General features: G+C 40.9%; 1 protein-coding gene across 6 annotated transcripts in view; it reads right to left on the bottom strand.

Moving 5' to 3' along the window:
- mapk10 (mitogen-activated protein kinase 10) overlaps positions 1-27,775 on the bottom strand; it is a 236,772-nt gene that overhangs the window by 7,305 nt on the left and 201,692 nt on the right. For all 6 annotated transcript variants that reach the window (XM_063043509.1, XM_063043513.1, XM_063043514.1 and 3 more), the window contains 2 exons: positions 12,042-12,105; positions 10,672-10,749 (listed from right to left, as the gene is read on the bottom strand). In XM_063043509.1, coding sequence (XP_062899579.1) covers positions 10,672-10,749; positions 12,042-12,105 — 142 coding nt within the window. The remainder of the gene's footprint in view (positions 1-10,671; positions 10,750-12,041; positions 12,106-27,775) is intronic.

Raw genomic sequence — 27,775 nt, 5'->3', positions numbered from 1 at the left:
TCCCTTAGCTTTTGTTTTTTTAAGATTAGTCCTAAATAAGTAGCTGCTCTGATTAACCGATGGCCCAATTCTCAGTCAGTTTGGATTGGTAACAACATTTCCTCCACGATCTCCCTCAGTACCGGTACACCACAAGGCCCCCTGCTCTACTCACTTTACACTTATGAGTGTGGGGCTAGGCACAGTTCCAATGCTACATCCAAGTTTGCTGACGACACCACTGTCATAGGTGGTGGAGATTGAAAATATGGCTGAGTGGCACCTTAACAACAATCTCTTGATCAATGTTAGTAAGACCAAGAAGCTGATTATTGACTTCAGGAGAAGGAAAGCAGGAGCCTATGAGGCAGTTCTCATCAGAGGATAAGAGGTGAAGAGGGTCAGTAACTTTAAATTCCTGTGTGTTTTCATTTTGGAAGGCCTGTCCTGGGCCCAGCATGTAAATGCAAATATGAAGAAAGCATGGCAGTTCCTCTACTTCCTTAGGAGTTTGCGAAGATTTGGCATAACATCTAAAACTTTCACAAACTTCTGTAGATACGTGGTGGAGAGTATATTGACAAGCTGCATCACAGCCTGGTATGAAAACACCAATGCCCTTGAATGGAAAATCCTACAAAAAGTAGTGTATATGGCCCAGTCCACCACACCTAAAACCCTCCCCCCACTGAGTACATCTACACAAAATGTACCAGCCATCATCAGAGACCCCCACCACCCAGGACATGATCTCTTTTCACTGTTGCCATCAGGAAAATACAGGAACCTCAGGATTCACACCACCAGGTTCAGGAATAGTTATTAACCTCGACCATCTGGTTCTTAAATCAAAAGGGACAACTGCACTCAACTCCACTTGCCCCAATTCTGAAATATTCCCATAACCTATGCACTCACTTTCAAGGACTCTTCATTTTGTGTTCTTGATATTCATTGCTTATTTATTATTATTATTTATTTTTTCTCTGATTCAAATGAGTTTCTTGTATTTACTGTGAATGCCCGTAAGAAAATAAATCTCAGGGTTTGTATACATTGGCATACTTGTAACTTGACAATAAATTTAATTTGAACTTTTGAACTTGGAGTTTAAAAGGAAGGTGGTAAAATGGGGCCTTGGTAAATTTAATGAGAGTGTGGGAAAGAGTGCTGAAGTGAATTTAAAGGATAAATGGCTAAACAAATCCCACTGGATTGTGAGTTCCAAAGGTTCACTACTCTCTAGGTGAAGAAATTTCTTCTTTTCTCCATTCTGAGAGAGACTGTTGGTTTTAGATATCTAAACATCTAACAATATCCCTACATCCATCTTGCCAAGTCTGAGAATTCCCTATTTTCTAGTCACATTCCAGGCTTTGCATAGAAGATCCCACAGAATAAAAGTTACTGTTAAATTATTCACTCATTGAATACATAGTTGACCTAGGAAAGGGGAATGGGGCAATGGTTAAGATGTAATCTCTTTGGCAATCAATTGTCACAACAGGTTGTCATGTTCAGGAGGCTGGGAAGCACATGACTGAAAGAATAAAGTAGAAACAAAAGAGGAAAGGGAGATGATCAACCAACCTCACTGTGGCAGGTCTCCCTCTGCACACAGGAGACTGCAGATGCTGGAATCTGGAGCAACACACAATATGCTGAAGCAACTCCATGGTTCAAGCAGCATATGCGGCAGAGCTTTGATCCAGAACTCTGACAGTTCCCTCCTTCCACAGATGCTGCTCAATTTGCTAAGCTCCTCCAGCAGATTGTTTATTGTTCCCCCTACATCAACAGCAGAACCACAGCTGTACACCTTTCGACTATGTAAAGGGCAACTATTCTGTGGGAAGAGTGTTTGAAAAGCAGTGGACCTCTTCCCATGCTGTTCACTTACCTGGGAGGTAGCATGTGCAAGAATGCTGGGAGCAAGGAGCTGTATGTTTAATATTCATACTGACAGGAAAAACGAGTGAGGGAGAAGTGATTCTGGGCCCAGTAGCAGCTTTAAGGAGAATGAATGAAAGTAACAAGACAACAGAATAAAAAACTAGTGACAATCATGGGAAATTAGCTAAGGAATGATTCTTGCAGAAAATAGATATAACATGCAGTCTTACCTTGCCACTCCTGATGAAATCATTACCTTTCTCTCTGCACTATTGCCAAGCATTTGACAGAAAACTGAGCACAATAACATTTAGTACTTTTTAATTCGGGATTTCACCAGTCCTGATGAAGGAACTTGGCCCAAAATGTTGACTGTATATTCTTTCCCATACATGCTGCCTGACCTGCTTTGTTCCTTCAGCTTTTTCAGTGTGTTGCTCAAGATCTCCAGCATCTTCAGGATCTCCTATGCTCAGTACTTTTTGTCAGGTTTGCTAACAACATCCCATCAAGGAGGAAAGGGACCTTCTTCCTCACAATTGTATTCAAACATCAAACATCTTGGTCTTGATGCAGCATCTTAATGATTGATCCCTGTTTTGTCCACAAAGTAAAAGGGCTACTGCCAAAGGCCATTAACAGTCTGAAGTTGTATTAGGTCTCCTGCCTTCTGATCAGTGAGTGACCAACATGATCTACATTGAAACTGGTAAAAAAAAACAACTCTACTAATCTATAGCTGGTTTCGCAATGGAAGAACAAAAAAGTTAATTTTACCCTTTGATTGCCTAGTTCTTTTACTCTGATCTTAGGAGGGCAGTGGGGCTGAGTTTCATCAATTTTTGCTGTGCCAGTTATAGTCACTTCAATACTTACCTTTTAAAGCCAGTTATTTTGGGCAAAGGACTAGCACTTAGATCACAGATGGAAGTTTCTTCTTGATTAAGGTCTTTGTTACAACATTTTAAGCAATGAATGGCTGGCTGTCTCCTGCCATTAACATTGAGCAGAGTTCAAAAATTATTTTTTCTATGCATTAAAATGGCTAACCAATTAGAGTTCTTGTTTTCTTAATTTTACGTGCTTTGTCAATCATTTCTCCAGTTATCTGCACCAGATCACCTTACAATTAATATATTACATGAATATCTGGTGAGGCATCAACATTGGCTCGACGCCAACATTTTTATCTCTGGGTCATATTGCCTGAGGTTCAAAACTTACTCCAGAGACTTGAGTTTGCATACCAGTACTGACAAGTGTTGTCTCTGTTTCACATTTCAAATGTAGTTTGAGTACAATTTGAATGAAATGTAGTTTCAAATCCACTGACCGTTGTGTATTTCAGTAATATTTCAGTACTTGTCTATATGTACATTGATTAAGCATTCTTGTTTGTTTAGATAATTCATTATGGGTTATATGTAAAAATATGTGAATTACATACACGATGCTACCACGTGATAAACGTGTGCCTCAATTGAAGTAAAGAACATGAACTAAGATTCGCAATTTTTGGCTCTCTTGTTTTCCTTTGAATTGGTTTAATGTCTTGACGTTCCAAATGGTAACATTGATGATGTATTTTAAAAATGAACCCAAGATGGCTTCAGACCCGCTAAAGCACACTGTGATACTTGAGTTCAAAAAATGTGCATTGAGGAATGGCACAGACAGTCCAGTTTTAAAAAAAGCATTAAACAGAAGAATCCACAGATTTATAAACAGGGAGTACCAGCTGATAATAATCATAAATTAAAACAAAAATGGCTACACCAGATAGACAGACACATTCCATTGCTCAGTGAGTAACTTGCTTATGTACTGAGCTAATTGAAAAGTATTTTGAAGCAAATGAAATAGCCAATGAGAAATAACCAACTAATTTTGCTGAGTGCATTGGGTTTAAATGCATACAGCTGGCTTCAAAGTTTGACTGCTCCAACCACACTAGCCAAAATGAGCTTTGCTGATATTCTGAAAGTAACGTAGGAACATTTAGAACTGAAACTATTGTTGATTGCAGAATGCTTCAGGTTTCATAAGTGGAATCAAAAGGAAGGGGAGTCCGTTTCCGTGTATGTGGCTGAATTGAAGAGGTTGTCTGAGCATTGTCAGTTCACTGATGGGCTTAATGATGCACCAAGAGATCAATTACTTTGTGGAATCTTACAAGAAAGCATTCAAAATTGGTTCCTAACTAAAGCACAACTTACATTTAAAAGAACAGTTGAAATAGCTGCAAAATAGAAATAGCAGACAGAGACACAATTGAGTTGCAGTCAGGAATAAAAGTAAATGTGAATGTCTAAACAGAAACCAGCCTGGCTGAACAAATTGTGTTACTGTTGTGGCAGGGGGCAGGTTTTAAGGTGAAACTTGCAGAAAATGCATCAAAGTAGGTCACATGCAAAGAACAAAAATAAATGGTCTGCAAGGGAAGAGAAAAAACACTTAAGAAGTCATGTTGCAGTTTCAAAAAGAGTTCTAATTTGTATGCTGTTGATGAAAAATCTGGTAATGATAAGAGTAACACAGGATTTGGTAGCCTTAAGAGCTACAATGTGAAAACTAACAATAGACAATCAATATGGCATATGCCAGAGGTGAATGGCAAATTAATTAAAATGGAATTGGACACTGGCTCGGTTGTTTCAGTCATTCCACAAAATGAGTTTGAATGGCATTTCAAAGACACTAAACGGAAGCTTGCAGCTGTAACTTACACTGGAAAAAAAGATAACTCCTGTGGGAATTACATTTGTAACAGTGAAATGCAACAACCAACAAGCCACATTAGGCTTGTATTGGTAAAAAAAAGATGGCCAGCATTGTGGGATGTGATTGGCTTGGACAACTACAACTTGATTGCAGATCCAGCCATCATTTGCATGCCACATCCTCTGCAATGAAGCCAAATGAAAACAAATTAAGAAAAGCACTGGATGATGCCACAACTCTGTCCATGCTGTGTACCATGAACTGTTACCCAACAGAGGGCAAACAGGTGTTGGTGACAACTTCTGTGCCTCTGGTTGGAAAGCATATTGGACCAAGGAAGGACCTTGCTGCTCACAGGAATCGTGAAAGTGATGAAAGCAGTTTTTGTAGGTAACCTATCTCAGAAAGCTTCTAATAAGTTAATCAACACACATCAAAGTTGCTGGTGAACGCAGCAGGCCAGGCAGCATCTCTAGGAAGAGATAGTGTTGACGTTTCGAGCCGAGACCCTTCGTCAGGACTAACTGAAGGAAGAGCTAGTAAGAGATTTGATAGTGGGAGGGGGAGGGGGAGATCCAAAATGATAGAAGATGGGGGGGGGGGGGGATGAAGCCAAGAGCTGGACAGGTGATTGGCAAAAGGAATATGAGAGGATCATGGGACAGGAGGCCCAGGGAGAAGGAAAAGGGGGAGGGGGGGAAAAACCCCACAGGATGGGCAAGGGGTATAGTCAGAGGGACAGAGGAAAAAAGGGAGAGAGAGAGAGAGAGAGAAAGAATGTGTATATATAAATAAATAACGGATGGGGTACAAAGGGGAGGTGGGGCATTAGTGGAAGTTAGAGAAGACAATGTTCATGCCATCAGGTTGGAGGCTACCCAGACAGAATATAAGATGTTGTTCCTCCAACCTGAGTGTGGCTTCATCTTTACAGTCGAGGAGGCTGTGGATAGACATATCAGAATGGGAATGGGAAAGTCTCAAAGCTCTCCACTTCTTTTTGGATTCCAGACCTAATCAGTTCCCCTCTACCACCACTCTGCTCCGTCTAGCGGAATTAGTCCTTACTCTTAATAATTTCTCCTTTGGCTCCTCCCACTTTCTCCAAACTAAAGGTGTAGCTATGGGCACCCATATGGGTCCCAGCTATGCCTGCCTTTTTGTTGGCTTTGTGGAACAATCTATGTTCCAAGCCTATTCTGGTATCCGTCCCCCACTTTTCTTTCGCTACATCGACGACTGCATTGGCGCTGCTTCCTGCACGCATGCTGAGCTCGTTGACTTCATTAACTTTGCCTCCAACCTTCACCCTGCTCTCAAGTTTACCTGGTCCATTTCCAACACCTCCCTCCCCTTTCTAGATCTTTCTGTCTCTGTCTCTGGAGACAGCTTATCTACTGATGTCTACTATAAGCCTACTGACTCTCACAGCTATATGGACTATTCCTCTTCTCACCCCGTCTCTTGCAAAAATGCCATCCCCTTCTCGCAATTACTCCGTCTTCGACGCATCTGCTCTCAGGATCAGGCTTTTCATTCTAGGACCAGGGAGATATCCTCCTTTTTTAAAGAAAGGGGCTTCCCTTCCTCCACCATCAACTCTGCTCTCAAACGCATCTCCCCCATTTCACGCACATCTACTCTCATTCCATCCTCCCGCCACCCCACTAGGAATAGGGTTCCCCTGCTCCTCATCTACCACCCCACCAGCCTCCGGGTCCAACATATTATTCTCCATAACTTCCGCCACTTCCAACAGGATCCCACCACTAAGCACATCTTCCCCCCCTCCCCCCACCTTCCGCAGGGATCGCTCCCTACGCGACTCCCTTGTCTATTCGTTCCCCCCATCTCTCCCCACTGACCTCCCTCCTGGCACTTATCCTTGTAAGCGGAATAAATGTTATACATGCCCTTACACTTCCTCCCTTACCACCATTAAGGGCCCCAGACAGTCCTTCCAGGTGAGGCGACACTTCACCCTGAGTCGGCTGGGGTGATATACTGTGTCCGGTGCTCCCGATGTGGCCTTCTATATATTGGCGAGACCCGACGCAGACTGGCAGATGGTTTTGCTGAACACCTACGCTCTGTCCGCCAGAGAAAGCAGGATCTCCCAGTGGCCACACATTTTAATTCCACATCCCATTCCCATTCTGATACATCTATCCATGGCCTCCTCTACTGTAAAGATGAAGCCACACTCAGGTTGGAGGAACAACACTTTATATTCTGTCTGGGTAGCCTCCAACCTGATGGCATGAACATCGACTTCTCTAACTTCCGGTAATGCCCCACCTCCCCCTTGTACCCCATCTGTTATTTATTTTTATACACACATTATTTCTCTCACTCTCCTTTTTCTCCCTCTGTCCCTCTGACTATACCCCTTGCCCATCCTTTGGGTTCCCGCCCCCTCTTCCTTCTCCCTGGGCCTCCTGTCCCATGATTCCCTCATATCCCTTTTGCCAATCACCTGTCCAGCTCTTGGCTCCATCCCTCCTCCCCCCCCCCCACCGTCTTCTCCTATCATTTTGGATCTCCCCCTCCCCCTTCTCCCCCTCCCACTTTCAAATCTCTTACTAGCTCTTCCTTCAGTTAGTCCTGACGAAGGGTCTCGGCCTGAAACGTCGACTGTACCTCTTCCTAGGGATGCTGCCGGACCTGCTGCGTTCACCAGCAACTTTGATGTGTGTTGCTTGAATTTCCAGCATCTGCAGAATTCCTCGTGTTTGCGTTTTTAATATGTTAATCAGTTACTTGCAAAATATGGCTTGGTTTTAAGCTGGGAGAGAGTTCAAGGAGTTTCAGGAAAGTTGCAAGTATTTGGCTTTTGCGAGTACAAAAAACCAGAACCTACTCTGTACACACCTGAAGAAGAAAAACAAAGGAGAGAAAAGGTGTCCAGAGCTGTCAGAACCACTTCTCAGTCTTATAATCAACTCCTACAACCACCACTGAGTGGACCCCAAACACTGAGAGATTGTTTTCACAGCCACAAGTCTCACCTGCCAAGCACAGTCATCCCCTTTGTCAAGAAAGAGGTTATACCACATGAGTAAGAAACTCTCCACAGTCATTACATTTTAGGCCTGAATGGGACAATTTAAAAATTGACAATACTGTGGATGTCTGTATAGGAGTTGTACTACATACATAGTTGAGACGCATTCTCTGTTCAGTTGGTATTTATAACTAAGCAGGTGGAAATGTGCTGTATTTAATATTTCAGTAATATTTGAGTAACCTTGTAAATAATGATTGATTAAGCATTGTTTATTTAAATAATTCATTATTGGTTATATGTAAAAATATGTGAATTGCATACATCGTGACGCTACCATGTGCTATGAATGCACCTCACTGGAAGTAAAGAACACGAACTAAGTCTTGTGTCTCTCAGCTCTCTTGTTTTCCTCAGTTTAATGTTTCAAAGTTACGAAACCTAACACTGATCACACTTTAAATGTAGTTTGTTGATTGGAAAAATGCTTTGGTTGGCCTGAAGTTATGAAAAGCACTGTACAAACATGTGTACTATTATATGTGTTTGTAGAATGTCAAACGGATGGCTTTTCAGAACAGCTTGTTGTTGAGCCCAGTAGGGGATCGACTGTGCTGGATTGAGTGTTGTGTAGTGATCCGGAGGTGATAAGAGAGCTTAAGGTTAAGGAATCCTTAGGGAACAGTGATCACAATATGTTCGAGTTCACAGTGAAATTTGAGAGGGAAAAAATAAGATCCAGTGTGTCAGTATTTCAGTGCAGTAAAGGAAATTACAATGGCATGACAAGGGAACTGGCCGAAGTTGACTGGAAAGGGACATTTGCAGGAAGGACAGCAGAGCAGCAATGGCTGGAGTTTCTGTGAAAAATGAGGCAAGTGCAAGACAGATATATTCCAAATAATAAATTTTCAAAGGGAAGAAGGACACTACCATGGCTGACATGTGAAGTCAGAGCCAAAGTAAAAGCCAGAGATAGTGGGAAGATAGAGGATTGGGAAGCTTTTAAAAACTTGCAGAAGGAAACTACGAAGGTCATTAGGAAGGAAAAGATGAATTATGAGAGGAAGCTGGCCACTAATGTCAAAGAAGACACTAAAAGCTTTGTTAAGTATATAAAGAGTAAAAGAGTTGAGGGTAGATATAGGACCAATACAAAATGATGCTGGAGATATTGTAATGAGAGGTACAGAGATGGCAGAGGAACTGAATGCGTATTTTGCATCAGTCTTCACAGTGGAAGATGTCTGCAATATACCGGACATTCAAGAGTGTCAGGGAAGTGAAGTTTGTGCAGTGAAAATTAGAACTGAGAAGGTGCTCAGGAACCTTAATGGTCAAAGGGTGGATAAATCTCCTGGACCTGATGGAATGCACTCTCGGGTTCTGAAGGAAGTAGCTGGAGAGATTGCGGAGGCATTAACAATGATCTTTCAAGAACTGATAGATTTTTGCATTGTACTGGATGACTGGAAAATTGCAAATGTTACTCTGCTATTTAAGAAGGGTGGGAGGCAGCAGAAAGGAAACTATAGACCTGTTAGCCTGACATCAGTGGTTGGGAAGTTGTTGGAATCGATTGTTAGGGATGAGCTACGTTGTACTTGGAGGCACATGACAAGATAGGCCAAAGCCAGCATGGTTTCCTGAAAGGAAAATCCTGCCTGACTAACCTACTGCAATTCTTTGAGGAAATTACAAGCAGGGTAGACAAAGGAGATGCAGTAGGCGTGCTGTACTTGGGTTTTCAGAAGGCCTGTGACAAGGTGCCACACATGAGGATGCCAACCAAGACAAAAGCCCATAGGGTTACAGGGAAGTTACTAGCATGGCTGGAGCACTGGCTGGTTGGCAGAAAAAAAGAGAGTGGGAATAAAGGGATCCTATTCTGGCTGGCTGCTGGTTACCAGTGGAGTTCCACAAAGATCATTGTTGGGACTGCTGCTATTTATGATGTATGTCAATGATTTGGACTACGGTATTAATGGATTTGTGGCTAAGTTTGCCGATGATACAAAGGTAGGTGGAGGAGCGGGTGGTGTTGAGGAAACAGAAAGACTGTAGAGAGACTTAGATAGTTTAGGGGATTGGGCAAAGAAGTGGCAAATGAAATACAATGTTGGAAAGTGTATGGTCATGCACTTTGGTGGAAGAAATAAATGGGCAAACTATTATTTAGATGGGGAGAGAATTCAAAATGCAGAGATGAAAAGGGACTTGGGAGTCCTTGTGCAAGATACCCTAAAGGTTAACCCCCAGGTTGAGTCGGTGGTGAAGAAGGCGAATGCAATGTTGGCATTCATTTCTAGACATATAGAATATAAGAGTAGGGATGTGATGTTGAGGCTCTATAAGGCACTGGTAAGACTTCACTTGGGAGTATTGTGTGCAGCTTTGGGCTCCTTACTTTAGAAAGGATATACTGACATTGGAGGGGGTTCAGAGAAGATTCACAAGAATGATTCTTGAATTTGATTTGATTATCACAAAACATTCCTTGAGAAATTTATTCTTTTTGCTGAGTTAAAGATTTTTTTATATAGGACATAAAACTTCAGCTTTTCCAGTGACATTTGATAATGAAAACGTATTAAAGAAATGTCAGTAAGAAAGCAATCGCCACAGTAGTGCCAAGCAGCAGGAGATAAAGTTTGAAGAGTGGGTAATGGCTATTGTTCAGCCATGTGGATCCTTCCTATGTGCTTAATTGTATTTCACTACACTGGGTTATTTGGTTGTTTGAAACAAACACATTGAAAACTATTTATCATCAACTCGTGGGCATCTGAGGTAATGCAGAAATGCAGGAATAACCATCTATAGCTATTTTAGAAATAAGAGCAAAAATACAACAAACCTTTGTCTTCAGCTGTTAGTTCATACTTCCTGGCTGCCAAAATGTTATCTCACTATTTACTGGCAAATTATGGATAAACAAATCACCATATACCTCGAGGAAACTTTCAATTGAGAATTATGGCACTTCAACAGAGACAGCTAGCTTTAAGTGGAAAACAGTGTAACTGTGCTCAAGAATCAATCTTACTTCCAATGTACAGGGTTATTGGGTTTACCTGAGGGAGATGGTTGTCCCTTCACAACACCATTTTTAGTCTTTTCCTCAAAATCCATCACTTCCTTGTAGATTAATTCTGTTATTAAAAAACGAAAATAGCATAATTGGTTATGGGAAACCTCATTTGTTGTTGCCCTAATTCTCTAGTCACTACAATGAGGACATAACAAGTTATCTCCTAACCTTGGCCTGCCAGTTTATTCAGTTTAATTTTCCGGATGGTGCATCTGCCAACATTGGGGAAAAGAATGGATGATAATGCCCAGGTCACTAACAGGAAAAGGTCTTGCAAAAAGGATAATCAGATGAAGACTTCTGAAAGAAGTTGTGGATGAGCAGGGCAGGGATAGTGCTGAGCTTTTGGGAACAAGGGGTGCTGTTTGGAATAGATCGCTAGGTTTGACCTTGTTAATGGCATGTTAAAAATTGGTGACGCTACAAAGCAAATCTGTAGTCATATCTAGGCCATCCCTTAGCTTCCTCTGGGATTTCAGTTAGCACCTATAATAGACCGAGCAGAAGCAATTATCTGCTGAAAAACAACAAAGTTCTGTTGTATTCTTCCCAAAGGTACTATAAGAGTGGGAAACAGGACAATTTTCATAAGTGTGTTTTTCCTCTGACTTCAGAAAGAGCCTGGCTAATGTACTTTATCTAATCTGTACCTTCAGGCTCCTTCTTAGTGGCAAAGTACCTCCATCATCATATTGATGCAACAATGCACCAGCTGCATCTTCCCCACATGTTCAAATTAGATGATCCCAGGATTTAGGAATTGCATTGCTGAGGGAGGGGTCAAAAAGCGAGTCTGACAATCTAGTGCAGTTCTATCTTCTCTACTTTTCCATTGGATTTTTTCCTATATCTGTCTACCTCTCCATGTGTCCTGTGGTATAACAAATACCCTGAATACCACTCACTCTATTCTACTCCATAAGGAGCAATTTGTGGAGATAGAAGCTCATCCTCTGTCACATGAGGTTAATGGAACCCATTTTCAGAAGCACAGTAAAATGCACAATCATAATTATATTGTACGTTTGGATGTGGTGATGGAGGGGACAAAATATACCACAAATTGTTTTTCTTAATAATAATGGCTGGTATCACCAAGCAATATTTGGGTTTTGCTGCCCATTGAAAATAACTGTTCTTATTTGTTGTTAAAAGTTTGCAGACATCAAAAAGTAGATTTTAACCTCTATTTTGAACTCAAAATGGGTTAAGAAACCATCTATTTTCAACTGCATTAAAGTCTACCCATTTCCATAATTTGATCAACATAGCAATTATATTCAGCATACACAGAAACTGTCTCATCAAACTTACATGGTCAAATTTGCCATCAGAGTCCTCGTTTCACATTACCTTTCCATTCATCTATACTGTGCTCTCTCTCATCAAGCTGTTTATCGTAGATCTGGGGAGGAGGCTACAAAACAAAAGGCACAAATGTAAACCATATGTCTCGCAAGACTACATTACTACCCTCCACCCCTTTTCATTCCCCATTTCACCATCATGGAATTTAGAATTACAGAATCTCTTAAATCATATCTTATCGTTTATTCCTCTTGTACCACAGATAGATTAGACAGCAATTTATATGGCTGATCTGCAAATGATGTGGAAGTTTCAATAGAGCTGATGCAGCTGATTAAAGGTCAAAATGCAACTTATGACCAACGGTGCGTCATTTTAGTGATAGTGTTTCTGTTAACAGTGTTAATTGCTACAATACTTCAAGTCATTGAGTCTTAGAATAATACAGCATGGAAACAGGCCCTATAGGCCAACGCTGGTACTCAGCCAACCACGGTGCTCACCAAGCTAGTTCCATGTGTCTGTGTTTTAATCATATACCTCTAAACTTCTCCTATTCATGTACAAACGTACTTACCCAAATGCCTTTTAAATTTTGTTTTAAACCTGCCTTCATTACTTCTATGGCAATTCATTCCATATACTCACCACACAGAAGTTATCCCTCGTCCTTTTTAAATCCTTCATCTCTCACCTTAAACCTTTGTCCTCTTGTTCTTAGTTCCACTTCCTTGGGGGAAAAAAAACTATTTGTGTTCACCCTCTCTATACTTCTTATGATCTTATATACCACTATAAGGTCACCGTCAATCTCCAAAATTCCAAGGAATTAAAAGTCCTAGCCTGCTCAACCTCTCCTCATAACCTCGGCCCTCAAGTCCTGGCAGCATCTTCATAAATCTTCTCTTCACACTTCCCAGTTTGATTTTGTCTTTCCAATAAATGGGCAACCAAAACTGTACTCAATACTCCAAGTGTGGTCTCAACTTCAACATAATTTACTAACTCCTATGCTCAGTGCCCTGAATGATGGAAGGCAGCATGCCAAACATTTTTTTGCCACCCTGTCTACTTGCAGTGCTGTTTTCAGTGAAATATATACTGATTCTCCTCGGTCCATCTGTTCCACAACACTCCACAGGCTGACCATTCACTCTAAAGTCTAGTTTGACTTCCCAAAATGCAACACCTCGCAATTATCTTAGGCCCATGAACCTCACTGACAGGGATCCCCCTGTATTTTTGTGCTTAGCTTCCTAGTTTCTTGAGTCAAAATAGATGCAGATAGATGCATCAAAATGGATGCAGATGATGTTGTTCCCATGAGACCTAAAGTTTATAAATTAGGTGTCAAGCGGAGTGCAGTCAACCAGTAACCCGTGAGTAAATTCAACCGAAGCTAACACATAGAGGAGCCAGACTTGATAGATTACTGACACGTTAAATAGTAATTCTTTAATAAAATACAATTATTTTATTTTATTTCATTTCATGTCAATTTTTTTCTACATGATTGATCTGGAATATGGGATACTGTGATCATATGACTGTGATTTAAATGTAATGTAATTCGTATCACTTGTATCCTTAGTAATTTTGTATTCGTATTTATGCAATTTATATAATTTTAATAAAAATATTGAAAGAGAAAATAGTAATTTCCACACAGATTTTTTTTTAGCTTTAAAAGAACTTTTGATGGTGTTTTTGAACCCCAATTCCACTGTCTGCATAGCCAAAAACTCCTTCCAGATGAAACAGAGATTTACTTTATTTTCTTTTAACACAGTTTATTTTCTTATAACACATTATATTCACAATACTGAGATAACCAGATAAATTGAATTATTTCTTTGCTGAACATTGCCAGAGTTATGCTTAGAGAGTACAGAGTTAATATTGATATGAGCAAGTTATTTCAAAATGTATTGGATACTTAAGCCATAACTGGCTTTGAATTAATGAAGAGTGATTTTGTAAATAAAGACTACTGTTGGAGAAAGAGAAGCTGCATTGTCACAGGGACCCACACAATATACAGCAAGTGGTTTAGAAACTGAATACTGTAATAAATAAGACAATGTTTGGCTCCTCAAAATATAAATGTTTATAGATATATTTGATCAACACTGGGATATGACTGTAGGGCATTCTTGGCCAAAGGCACAGAAGCCAACTCAAGATAGCTGAGACAAAACTACAAGCCAGGGCACACTGATGAGAAGAGGGTAAGGAGCTCAATGTACTATAGGAAGGTGTGAAATATACCAAATAGCTGAAAGGAGGGAAATACTAGATGAAATGTTGAGGCATTTGACACCCCGGACATGTTAAGAGTCATTAAGTCATAGAGTCAAACTGCATGAGAAAAGGTCTTCAACACAACTCATTCACGCCGACCAAGTTACCTTGCTCAGATAGTCCCATTTGCCTGCATTTGGTCTAATATCTTTCTGAACCTTTCCTATTTACATACCTTTTAAACACTGTAATTGTACCTGCTTCTACCATTTCCTCTGACAGCTTGTTCCATACACCCACCATTCCCTGTGTGAAAAGCACAATGCGAAGATCCCTCTAAATCTTTCCCTTTTCACCTTAAATCTATGCCCCTTAAATTTGGACTATCCTATCTTGGGAAAAGGACTGTGACCATCCACCTTATCTTCGCCCCTCATGATTTTATAAATCTCTGTAAGTTCACCTTGCACCAGCCCTCACTCTGTGGAAAAGAGTGCCAACCTACTCAGCCTCTCCTTACAACTCCCACCAACATTCTTGTGAATCTTTTCTGTACCCGGTCTAGCTTAACTGCACCCTTCCATTCGTATGACCACCAAAACTGCACATAATACTGCAAGTGCAGCCTTAGCAACTTCTGGTACAGCTGTAACATGACATTTCAGCTCTGGTACTCAAGGTCATGGCCGATGAAGGCAAAGCATACCGTACACCTCCTTCACCAGCCTATGTGTGTCACTACTTTCAGGGAAGTTCACACTTACACCTCTCTTTCTTCTGCAAGACTCTTGAGCCCCATCACTTACAGTAAAAGAACTAAAGAATGGAATTAGGAAAGCCGGGAGGGGCCATGAAAAGTCACTGGCAAGTAGGATTAAGGAGAATCCCAAGGCATTCTATACATACATCAAGAGCAAGAGGATAACTAGGGAGAGGGAGGGACCACTCAAGGATAAAGGGGGAACATTTGCTTGGATGCGGAGAATGTGAGTGAGGTACCTAAGGAGTACTTTGCTTCAGTATTTACCAAGGAAAAGGATATTGAAGACATAGAGATCAGTGCTGAGTGTATAAATATGTTAGGGCATTTGGAGGTCAAGGAGGAGGAGGTGTTGGGCCTCCTAATGAGTACTAAGGTGGGAAAGTCCCCAAGACTTGATGGGCATTACCCCAGATCATTGAAGGAGACAAGAGACAAGATTGCTGGGGCTTTGACCAATATCTTTGTGTCCTCTCCAGCCACAGGCGAGTTCCCAGAGGCCTGGCGAGTAGCTAATGTTGTGCCTATATTTAAGAAGGGAAAATCCTGGGAACTATAGACTAGTGAGTCTCACGTCAGTTGTAGGGAAATTGCTGGGGAAAATTCTTAGGGATAGTATATATGAGCTTTTGGAAACCCACGGCCTAATTACTGGAGACTGCATGGCTTTGTGCAGGGCAAGTTGTGTCTTACCAACTTGAGTGAGTTTTTTGACAAGGTCATGAGAGTTGTTGAAGGTAGGGCAATGGATGTTGTCTACATGGATTTTAGTAAGGAGTTTAACAAAGTCCCTCATGGGATGCTAATCCAGAAGATTAAGATGCATGGGGTCTGCGGCGAATTGGTTGTTTGCACCAGAACTAGCTTGCGCATAGAGCATAGAGGGTAGAGGTTGAAGGGGCTTGTTTGAGCTGGAGGTCTATAATTAATGGTGTTCACAGGGATCTGTGTTGGGACCTCTGCTGTTTGTGATATATATATGATCTGGATGAAAATGGGTGGGTTAGTAAGTTTGTGGATAGTGTAGAAGGCACGCAAAGAATACAGCATGATATAGATATGGGCAGAAATGGCAAATGGAGTGAACCCAGAAAACTGTGAGGTATTGCACCTTGGTAGGGCAACTGCTATAAGACAGTACATAGTCAAGGGCAAGATCCTTAACAGTGTTACTGAGCAGAGAGATCTAGGGATCTAGGGATCCAAGTTCATAGCTCCTTGAAAGTGGCTACACATGTCGATAAGGTGGTTAAGGTGGCTTATGGAATGCTTGCTTTTATTAATCAAGGCATTGAGTTCAAAAGTCAAAAGGTTATGTTGCAAATTTATAAAACTCTGATAAGGCCAAATCTGGAGTAATGCCTATGCCTACTTAGAGTAAAGATACTCGGTATTACTGAACTAGGTATTAGAGCTGGATATCCTTGAATTGACGGGTCTTGCATGATTGAAATATGGTTAGGAAGAAGCAATAGAATCCAACTCATGCACAGACCATGACAGGTTTGAGACTAGCACACCAGACATGATCATGGTCACATTTGAATGGGGTATCAATCATCTGTCACTACTGTATCTTAAGAATATAAAACTTAGTATGTTTGAGTTGCAGGGAGATTCTTCCATTTGAACTCATCCCAATTTTTGTTTCTACTAAATGAGAACCCTTTCCACCAATGCTCTACACTCTTATTGGCTTTTCAACCAGAAAAAAACACACCTTGCATCACTGTACAAGTGTGACCACCCTTTTTCTATGTTCTCTCACTTTAATTCCTCATCCTGTTCTGCCTCCAACCTGCCTACCCTCAGCTTCCAACACAGTTACAGTGAAGTTTTCAACATAATCTTCAGGTGTCATTTATGCACTTGCTAGTCTTCCACACTCGGCAACTTCAGATTATAACCTCAGCCCTATTTTTTTTTTTAAGTGGGGACATTTTAAGAAAGTAATTTTAGAAATATGAGAGCAAGAAGCCAATTTAATCCCAAATCCGTCTATTTAATACAATCAGTGACTCAACCTCCACAGTTCCCTGGTGGCTTATGTTTTTTTTTTGCAGACACCTCTTTTAAGACTCCGTAATATAGTTACTTTTGTAGTTACTCTGTAATATAGTTACTTTGGCAAATCAGATAACCAAGCTGTACTCCTTCACCCTACATACAAACAGAAGCTGAAATGAGGATTCAGTAAAGAAGGTAATTCAGTGAAGAGTTGAGAAAACAGATGAGCTTCTATATGACTGCTTTGAGTCAGTAGACTGGTTTCTGTTCAAAGACTCAGCAGCCAACTTAGATGAGTATGCAGCTATCGCCATGGATTTTATCAGCAAGTAGTTCCAGGGTTGTGTACCAAAAAAGACAAGCCAGGTGTTCCCAAACCCGAAATCAGTGATCCACCCCCGACTGAAATCTAGGTCAGTGGTGTTCAAAGATCAGCTGGCAGGGGTACTTGGAGGGATTTTTAACCTCTTCCTATTTTTGTAAGACTACTATCATCTTGGTACCTTTAAAAATCAAGGTAGCATCCTTTAATGACTATTGCCTAGTGTCTCTGACACCTACTCACCCTGAAATGCTTGGAGCATGCATCATTCCAATCCAACCTTCTAGATAATCTCAACCCAGTCAATTCACCTCTTGCGGAAATATATCTCCCTAAACTTATCTCTTGAGCAGCTGGATAATTTAAGACACCTACATTAAACTAATGTAAAATGACCATAGCTCAACCTTCAATAACGTAATTACAAGGAAATTCATATCCAAATCCCAAAACTTGGGAGTCCCCATAAGCTTTGCAACTGGATCCTTGAGTTCCTGATCAACAGACTGCAATCAGTAAGGATAGACAAAAAAATCTCTTCCACAATTATTCTCAACACTGGTGGGGGAGTTGTGTGACATCCGCCATAGCGAGGACTAGGCCTCAAGTCGCAATGTCGCCTGATTACAGCCGCCGGAAGAGAGATGTCGGAGCCACTGTGCCCCACTGGGGTGGTGTGGCATGGTGTCCAAACTGGAGTTGGCGCAGCCCCCCAGTGTTCATTTGACAGAAGACAGGCTGCATTGTGGTCAACAGATTTCTGCAGCATTCATGCATTCTGGACTATATAATTTTTTTTTCCCATCACTATATTTTATTGATAGCTTATATGTGCTTGCTATTTAGTATGTGCTATGTGTGCTTTGTGCTGTGTGGGACTGTTGGTATTATGTTTTGCACCTCGGCCCCAGAATAATGCTATCTTGTTTGGCTTTATTCATGGGTATTCATGTACGGTTGAATAATTAAACTTGAATTGAATTGAATAAGGCAGCATCTTCAATCCCCTAATTTACTTCCTATGCACTCAGGACTGTGTGGTCAGATTCTGTTCTCACTCCATCTACAAGTTTGTAGATGATACCACGATAGTGACCTCAAATATCTCAAATAATGATGAGTCAAAGGACAGGAAGGAGGTACAGAGCCTAGTTAAATGTCATAACAACCACCTTTCCCTCAAAGTCAGCAAAACAGAAAAGCTGGTCATTGATTTCAGGAAGGGAGGCAGTACACATTTTCAAAGTAATTTATCATCAGTATGTATACTGCATGTTACTATTATCTTGAGATTCATTTTCTTGCAAGCATTTACAGGAAAAAAATAAAAAATACAATAGAATATATGAAAACTATACACAAACGAAGAGTGTCAAACAATTAACGTGCAAAAGAAGACAAACTATGCAAATAAGAAAACAATTTTGAGAAAATGAGTTGTAAATCTGAAAAAACAAGTTTTACAGAGTCCTTGAAAATGAGAATGTAGGTTGTAAAATCAGTTCAGAGTTCTGGTAAGTGAAGTTATCCAGAACCTGGTGACTCACAACCTAAGGCTTTTGCACCTCTTGCTTGATGGTAGCAGTGAGAAGAGAGCATGGTCCGTATGGTAGGTGTCTTTGATGATGGATACTGCATTCTTTCGGCAGCATTCCATGTAAGTGTATTCAATGATGAGGAGGGCTTTGCCTGTGATGGACTGAGTTAGATCCCTTCTATAGTCTTTTCCATTCCTAGGCATTGGTTTTTCGATACTAGACTGTGATACAACTAGTAATGATACTCTCTACTGCGCATCTATAAAAGTTTGTCAAATTGAGGATCCAGTCACAGAGAGAGGTTATCAAGGTCCAGGTCTGGAGCTTAGTAATGGGTTTTGAGGGGATGGTGGTTTCAATTCTGGGCTGTAGTCAATGAAGAGCATCCTGATGTATGTATGCATCTTCACTATCAGGATGGTCTAGAGCTGAGCAAAGAGTCAAAATTATGGCATCTGATGTTGAGCTGTTGTGATGGTAAGCAAATTGGAGAGTATCCAGTTTGCTCATTAGGCAGGGGTTGATATGTTTCCATCACCAACTTCTCAAAGCATTCATCACAATGGATGTAAGTGCCACTGGATGATAGTCATTGAAGGTTACCACGTTCCTCTTGGGCACTGGTATGATTGAAGCCTGCTTGAAAAAGATGGGTACCTCAGACTGCCAAAGCAAGAGCTCTAGGATGACCATAAACACCCCAGCCAGTTGATTAGCACATGTATACTGTCTGGGCCAGCTGCTTTCTGTCGATTCACCTCCTAAATGATACTCTCACACTGGCCTCAAAGGCTGAGATCACTGGGTCGTCGGGAATCGTGGGGGTTCTGAAAGTTCCTGTTTACATGAACAGTTCTGTCAAGATGGTTGAGAGCTTCAAGTTCCTGAGAGTGAAATCACTAATAGCCTGTCCTAGTCTAACCACACTGATGCCACTGTCCAGAGAGCTCACCAGCACCTGTACTTCCTCAGATGGCTAAAGAAATTTGGCATGTCCCTTTGATTTTCACCGAATTTTATTGATGCACTATAGAAAACATCCTATCTGGGTGCATCATGGTTTAACGCGGCAACTACTCTGCCCGTGACTGCAAGAAACTGCAGAGAGTTGTGGACACAGCTCAGCATATTATGGAAAACAGCTTTCCCTCCATATTCTCTGTTTGTAATTCCCTCTGCCCCAGTAAAGCAATTGTATCATCTGGTCTGGCCCATTTAAGTCCATCCACTGTAGCTATGGTCTGTACTAGGATTGTGCTGATTTACAAATGCATGAAACCTAGTACAGGGAAGAAACCCACAAACTATTAATCTCTGAAGGAAAAAAGAGCCATTGCTGCAGCTTGCAGTAATAGCAATTTCCATTTATGTCCAGATGAATGGCACACTGGCAGTGGTTAGTGTTTCAGCCTTCTCTACTCAATTTATCCATTTAATTGAATGAATACCATTATGCTTTACCTCAAATTTAGTTCTGGCAAATGCACCCATGCACTGATAGATGAAAGACATGCCCTTGTCACAGTTCAGTGGGGAAGGAAAAGTGCTGGATGCATCAGCCTCTTGCTGCTTGCGTTAACATGCAGCACATGGTTTGGGTACAGCTGATTGCCATGAAAGCCCACTCGGTGTGGAGCGAGGCAGTACAGTGCCCTTGGTGAAGGTAGGTTGTGGGTGTTATTACAGCAGCAGGCACTTGTTGATTTGATCTCAGGTCTGTAGGGACCATTCCTTTTGTAATTCTTAGAAGGATATACCTGCTTGTTAGTGAATGAAGGGCAAAATTAAACCATCTTTCATGCCAACTGATGTTTAATCTTCTTCATGCATGAAGACAGAAGGTTTGGCAAACTGCAATTATCTTTCCTAACTAGCCACTCACCAAGTCTTGTCTTCTCCATATGCAATAGCTTTGGTGAATTTAATATCCACCTACAATGAGCAGCCTGAACATAGATCAGGAGCTTTTGTAATCTAGACAACTTTAATTTGAAGAAAATTCTCTCTTTGCTCCTCTTGTAAGGATCTGGGAACGAAACTGAAAAACAAGCAGTTGTCCTGTGTGAGCCTTGTTGGTGCATGATGATATTCCAGAGCTGGGCATCACATCAAAGACCAGTCCCCTCGCCTGGCTTCAACATCAGCATAATTCGTTGCACATATCACAGAAAGAAATTAAAGCTGGAAGAGTTTTGGGGCACTTGTACTAATCAGTGTTCTACTAACAACTCCAGCTGAGCCTGTCTAACTCAGCACATGGCAAACATAACTATTCAACTACTCTAACCTTTCCATCAGAACTACTTCATTATTAAAAGTGATGTAGATGCTTTTATTATGTCCAAAACTGTCAATTGTTTTCAATTCTGTAACTCTTTCAAGACCAACAGAAAAATAAAAGACACCCTCTGCCAGTTTATAAGCAATGATATATTGGGAAAAGGATGGACGGAGGACCAGCTGATTAAAATCTCAGTTTGCAAACCACCATGTAGCATATATGCTGTAGAGAGGAGGTGAAACTCAGTAGGACACTTCATAAATTTGTATGCCAACATGTTCCAACTTTAGTATACGTGTTCCCCGGACTGGGATCAAGCAATTTTCTCAAACTTTCTCATTACAATGTTATACCTTATCATTAACTCCTTTTTCTGATTGAATGGAACTAATCTGCAGAATGAGTGAGAAGCTCTCATACCTCCTACAATACCACTATGCCACCATGTTTGAAGGTCAAGCTCTAAGTAATTGCTCACTAATTTCATATACCACATAAGAAAATAGGCACAAAGACATCACAAAATATAAGTTCTCAACCAATCTGCCCTCACTATGTAACACTCTCCTTGAAAATAAAGGTCCATAATGAAACTTTAGCAATTATGGACCACCTTTCATACCACAGGGACCACCCCTCTGCAAAGACAGACATCATTGAGGAAGTTTGCTACTGTCTCAAGCACATAAAACGCAGCCTATGGCCATCTGAAGGAAAAACAGTTTGAAGATCAAGACCCGAGTTCTGGGATGGAACTCCTTGTCTAATGTGCAGCCATGATACCTACCCTTCCCCCTCCCCTATCCACTGTAGATACTCATGGTAATAGTCAGGAATACCCAATGCTATATCCATAAAACTTCCCAACTTCACTGACAAGATAAGCAAATTAAATTCAGTGTTCTCTCCCAGACCAACATGTCAGAATTGAGGTTCTAACTACACTCAATCGCCTCTGATGTATGCGTGACACCAGATTCACAACTCAGCACTTGAGTCCAAGTTTGGTCGTGCCAAGAAAATACCCTTCTTCTCACCCTTCTTTTCAAGGTCCAAGGTAAATTTATTATCAAAGTATATGTCACCATATAAAACTCTAAGATTCATTTTCGTACAGGCACATGCAATAAATCTATAATAGAATAATAACCCGAATAGAATCATTAAAAAACTGAATTTGGGCATTCAACCAGTATGCAAAAGACAACAAATCGTGCAAATACAAAAAGAAAGAAATATTAAATAGATAAGCAATAAATATTGAGAACTTGAGATGAAGAGTCTTTGGAAGTGACTCCAAAGGTTGTGGGAACATTTCAATGATGGAGCAAGTGAAGTTGAGTGAAGTTATCCCCACTGGTTCAAGAACCTGATGATTGAGGGATAATAACTGTTCCTGAACCCCATGGTGTGAGTCTTATACTTTTTTTTTCCCTGCAACAGCGAGAAGAGAGCATGACCTAGATGGTAGGAGTCCTTGATGATGATCCTGTGATAACTTAGGAGTCCTTTCCTGTGATAACACTCTGTGTAGATATACTCAATGGCTTTGCCCATGATGGAATAAGCTGTATCCATTACCTTTTGTAGGATTTTCCGTTCAAGGGCATTGGTGTTTCCATAGCAGGCTGTGATGCATCCAGTCAATATACTCTCCACCACACATCTGTAGAAGTTTGTCAAAGTTTTAGATGTCATGCTGAATCTTCACAAATTCATAAGGAAGTAGAGGTGCTGCCGTCCTTTCTTTGTAATTGCAGTGACATGCTGGGCCCAGGGCAGGTCATCCAAAATGGTAACACTGAGCAATTTTAAGTTAATGACCCTCTCCACTTCTGATACTCTGATGAGGACTAGCTCATCGATCTCCAGTGTCCTCCTCCTGAAGTCGATAATCAGCTCCTTGGTCTTGATGACATTAAGAAGTTGTTGTTATGGTATCATTCAGCCAAATTTTCAAACTCCCTGTTATATGCTGATTCAGCACCGCCAACCAATGAGAGTGGTGTCGTCAGCAAACTTAACTATGGCATTGGAGTTATGCTTAGCCACTCAGCCATTAGCGTAAAGCGAGTAGTGCAGGGGACTAAGCACACAGTCTTGTGGTGCACCTGTACTGATGGAGATTGTGGAGGTGATGTTGGTACCAATCTGAACTGATTGTGGTCTGAAAGTAAGAAAGTCGAGGATCTGATTGCACAAGGAGGTAACGAAGCCAAGGTCTTAAGCTTATTGATTAGATTTGAACGGATGATAGTAAGATGGGGCAGGTGAGTCACGGCAGTGTTCTGTGGGCTACATAGAATAATTCTAAATATCCTGTACTGTACAAAAGTCTTAGGCACACATATATAGCTAGGGAGCCTGAGACATTCGCACAGTACTGTAGCAATTTTATGTATTGCACTGTACTGCTGCCACAAAGTAAAACAAATTTCATGACATATGTGAGTGATGATAAACCTGATTCTGATATGGGTCTCTATTGTGGATTGAGAGTAGGAAGGGGGCAGGGAGAGGGAAATCCTGATTGGGAAAAGGGGAAAGGGGAGGGGAGCATGGGGGAAGCACCAGAGAAATATTTTATAATGATTAATAAACTCCAGCACCTAGGTCATGCCCCTTTCTCATGGTTACCATCAGGTAGGAGGTACAGAAGCCTGAAGGCACACACTCAGCGATCCAGAAACAGTTTCTTCCCCTCTGCCATCAGATTCCTAAATGGACATGAGGCTTTGGACACTAACTCACTTTTTTTAATATACAGTATTTCTGTTTTTGTACATTTTTAAAATCTATTCAATATACATAATTGATTTATTTGTTCACTTATTATGTTTTATTTATTATTCTCTCTCTCTGCTAGATCATGTATTGCATTGAACTGCCGCTGCTAAGTTAACAAATTTCACGTCACATGCAGTGATAATAAACCTGATTCTGATTCTGAAACTAATTGTTTTGAATCAAATGACCTTGTCTGGTGTCTCAGGGCTGGATGCGTCTGGACCTGTGCCTACCTGCCCTGGCACTCCCTCTCTGCCACCTGTCACACGCTCCTCCTGTGGCACTCCACCTTCACCTTCGCTGCTGTCAGATTTACAAACTCACTCTCCACTTCACGTTGACAAATACAGTACTGTGTAAAAGACTTAGGTACGCTAGCCACATACATGGACTTTTGCACTGTACTGTATCTCTTTTGAATTATAGCTATGAAGAATGATTTTAATTTTTGAAACCCTCCTTGAACACATGTTATAATCCTTACTATTGGCATCCATGACTATTCAAAATGAAGGAGGACCATCTGGAATGATATTGAGAACTTTGAATCATTGTATTATAAACACTTGGAAGTCCAGTGTAATGGTGGAAGGAGCATGCTACCTAGCATACTATTCATCCACCCATCCCATTTTTCAACTGAGTCTGTGGGCCCCACGTTTGCCATATCAGTAATCTTCAAACCCATAAAAATAGAAAGGACCCCCAAGAAACTGCTTAAGAAGACAAATCAGGGAAAAGGGAGACAGATGGATCCTACAAATCCTAGGACATTCAATGTTTTTTTCAAGTATGTTCTCTACTCCCTCTACATTCATGACTGTGTGGCTGGGCACAGCCCAAACGCCATCTATAAATTTGCCAATGAAACAACTATCGTTGGCAGAATTTCAGATGGTGAAGAGGAGGCAAATGAAGTAAGATAGATAGTGCCTATAAAATGTATTCACCGGCTTGGAAGACTTCAGGTTTTATTGTTTTACAACGTTGAAATACAGTGGATTCAATTTGGCTCTTTTGACACTGATCAACAGAAAAGACTCTTTCGTGTCAAAGTGAAAACAAATTTCTACAAATTGGTCGAAATTTTTCACAATTATTAAACACAAAATAATTGATTGCACAATTACTCATCCCCTTCAAGTCAGTATTAAGTAGATGCACGTTTCACAGCAATTACAGCCTCGAGTCCGTGTGAATAGGTCTCTGTGAGGATCAGTTTGGCACATTTGCACACTGCAATTTTTCTCTTTACAAAACTGCTCAAGCTCTTTCAGATTGCATAGGGACCATGAGTGAACAACCCTTTTCAAGTCCAGTCACAAATTCTCAATTGGATTGGATTGAGGTCTGGACTCTGACTTGGCCTCTCCAGGACATTAACTTTGTTGTTTTTAAGCCATTCCTGTGTAGATTTAGCTTTATGCTTGGGTCACTGTCTTGCTGGAAAACAAATCTTCTCCCAAGTTGCAGTTCTCTTGAAGACTTCTCCTCCAGGATTTCCCTGTATTTTGCTGCATTCATTTTACCCTCTACCTTCACAAGACTTCCAGGGCCTGCTGCAGTGAAGCATCCCCACAGCATGATGCAGTCATCGCCATGCTTCACAGTAGGGATGGTGTGTTTTTGACAATGTGTGGTGTTTGGCTTACACCAAACATAGCGTTTAGTCTGATGGCCAAGGAGCTCAATTTTGGTTTCATCAGACCATGGAACCTTCTTCCAGCTGACTTCTGACAAACTCTAGCCAAGATTTCACGTGAGTTTTTTCCAACAGTGATTTTCCCTTTGCCACTCTCCCATAAAGCTGTTACTGGTGAAGCACCTGGGTAACAGTTGTATGCGCAGTATCTCCCATCTCAGCCACTGAAGCTTGTAACTCCTCCAGAGTTATCACAGGTCTCTTGGTGGCCTCCCTCACTAGTCCCCTTTTTGACTGATTTCTCAGTTTTTGAGGATAGCCATATACATACTCTTTCCATTTCTTGATGAATGACTTAACTGTATTCCAAAGGATATTCAGTGACTTGGAAAATTTCTTGTATCCATCTCCTGAAGTGCTTTTCAATAACCTTTTTGCAGAGTTGCTTAGAGTGTACTTTTGTCTTCATGGTGTAGCTTTTGCCAAGATACTGACTCACCAGCAGTTGGACCTTCCAGATACCGGTGTATTTTTACTACAATCAATTGAAACACCTTGACTGCACAAAGGTCTCCAAAAACGGATCTCCATTTAACTAATTATGTGACTTCTAATACCAATTGGCTGCACCAGTGATGAATTGGTGTGTCATATTAAAGGAGGTGAATATTTATGCAATCAATTATTTTGTGTTTTATATTTGTAATTAATTTAGATCATTTTGTAGAGGTCTGTTTTCACTTTGACACGGAAGTCTTTTTCCTGCTGTTCAGAGTCAGGAAAGCCAAATTAAATCCACTGTGATTCAATGTTGTAAAACAATAAAACAGGAAAACTTCCAAGCAGGCTAAATACTTTTTATAGACACTGTATCAGCTGGTTGAATGGTGTTGAAACAACATCCTGGCACTCAATGTCAACAAAACCAGGTAAATGATGTGGACTTCGAGAAGGGGAAGTCGAGGATCACACACCATTCCTCATCAAGAGACCAGCAGTGAGAAGGGTGAGCAGTTTCAATTTCCTAGGAGTTTGAGGAGACTTGGTATATCACCAAAAACTCACAGATTCCTACGGATGTATTGTGGGGAGCATTCTCACTGGTTGTATGGGAAGCAGCTACAAAAAGTTGCAAACAGCCATCTCCACCATGGGGACGAGCCTCCTCAGCATTGAGAGATGCCTCAAAAAGGCTGCATCCATCATTGAGGGCCCCCACCACCCAGGATTTGCCCTCTTCACATTGTTACCGATATGGAGGATATATAGGAGCCTGAAGACACACACTCATCATTTTAAGGATCTTCCACCATCAGAGTAGGGAGTACTCCAAAAGGCTAGATCATGTTGCAAAGCCAAAGAATTATCATGTAATTGTATATCTATAGTATGCAATCCTCGCCCAGCTATTTGTAAAATATTGAAACTCTTTATTTTGTAGTTCTATCTATATCTGGTTATGACTTTCTCCCACTGTTGCCTATAATGGCACTATTCTGTACCTGTGAGACAACACAAAACGAGAGGAATATGACATGATCTCTTGGTGTCCAGTGGAAGAATTTATAATAAATATAATTGAATTTGTAAGCAAAAGAGACTTTTTGGATCATTGAACCCTGGTTGTCCCTTGAACATTCCTCCAAATAGTTTCTGATTAGGACTGACTATAGAATTGCAAAGCAAAGACTTTTAAATAAAGGATAAGTAGTTGTCTTGTGCAACATTTTCCGAATTGCTTCTTGATTTTATTGTGCTGCTGTGAATCTGCATCTGATTAAAGTTTCAATGATATTCAGTTCAAAATGACACAGGCATGATTGCTAGATGGTGTTTTCTCCCTAGTCTCAACTGAGAATATCCTTGGAATTTAAATTTAGTTACTATTGGAGGGCCAACATAAATGAACACATACAGGGCCAGAGATTTGGATCCAGTTCTGCTGCCCAGGTTTGCTACAGGCAGTTCCTGTCCATACTAACTTTTTCTAACTTTGTTGGCTATTCCCTCAGTGTCCAAGAGGCCTCCCACAAAATGGACCAGGCTCCAAAATGCAGCCCTCCTCTCAAATTGCCCTGATAGCCCCGGGCAGGTAGCTGCTGATAAACACTTTTGGATAATTTAAATGCCTTGGACAGTCAAATGCGAATAAATTTAAATTATTAATTAAAAGGAACATTTTAAAAATAAATTAAAGTTCA

This window comes from Mobula hypostoma, chromosome 3 (assembly GCF_963921235.1).
Source record: "Mobula hypostoma chromosome 3, sMobHyp1.1, whole genome shotgun sequence".
Classification (NCBI taxonomy): domain Eukaryota; kingdom Metazoa; phylum Chordata; class Chondrichthyes; order Myliobatiformes; family Myliobatidae; genus Mobula; species Mobula hypostoma.
Note: the sequence above shows the minus strand (reverse complement) of the source record. Positions and strands in the feature narration are given on the sequence as shown.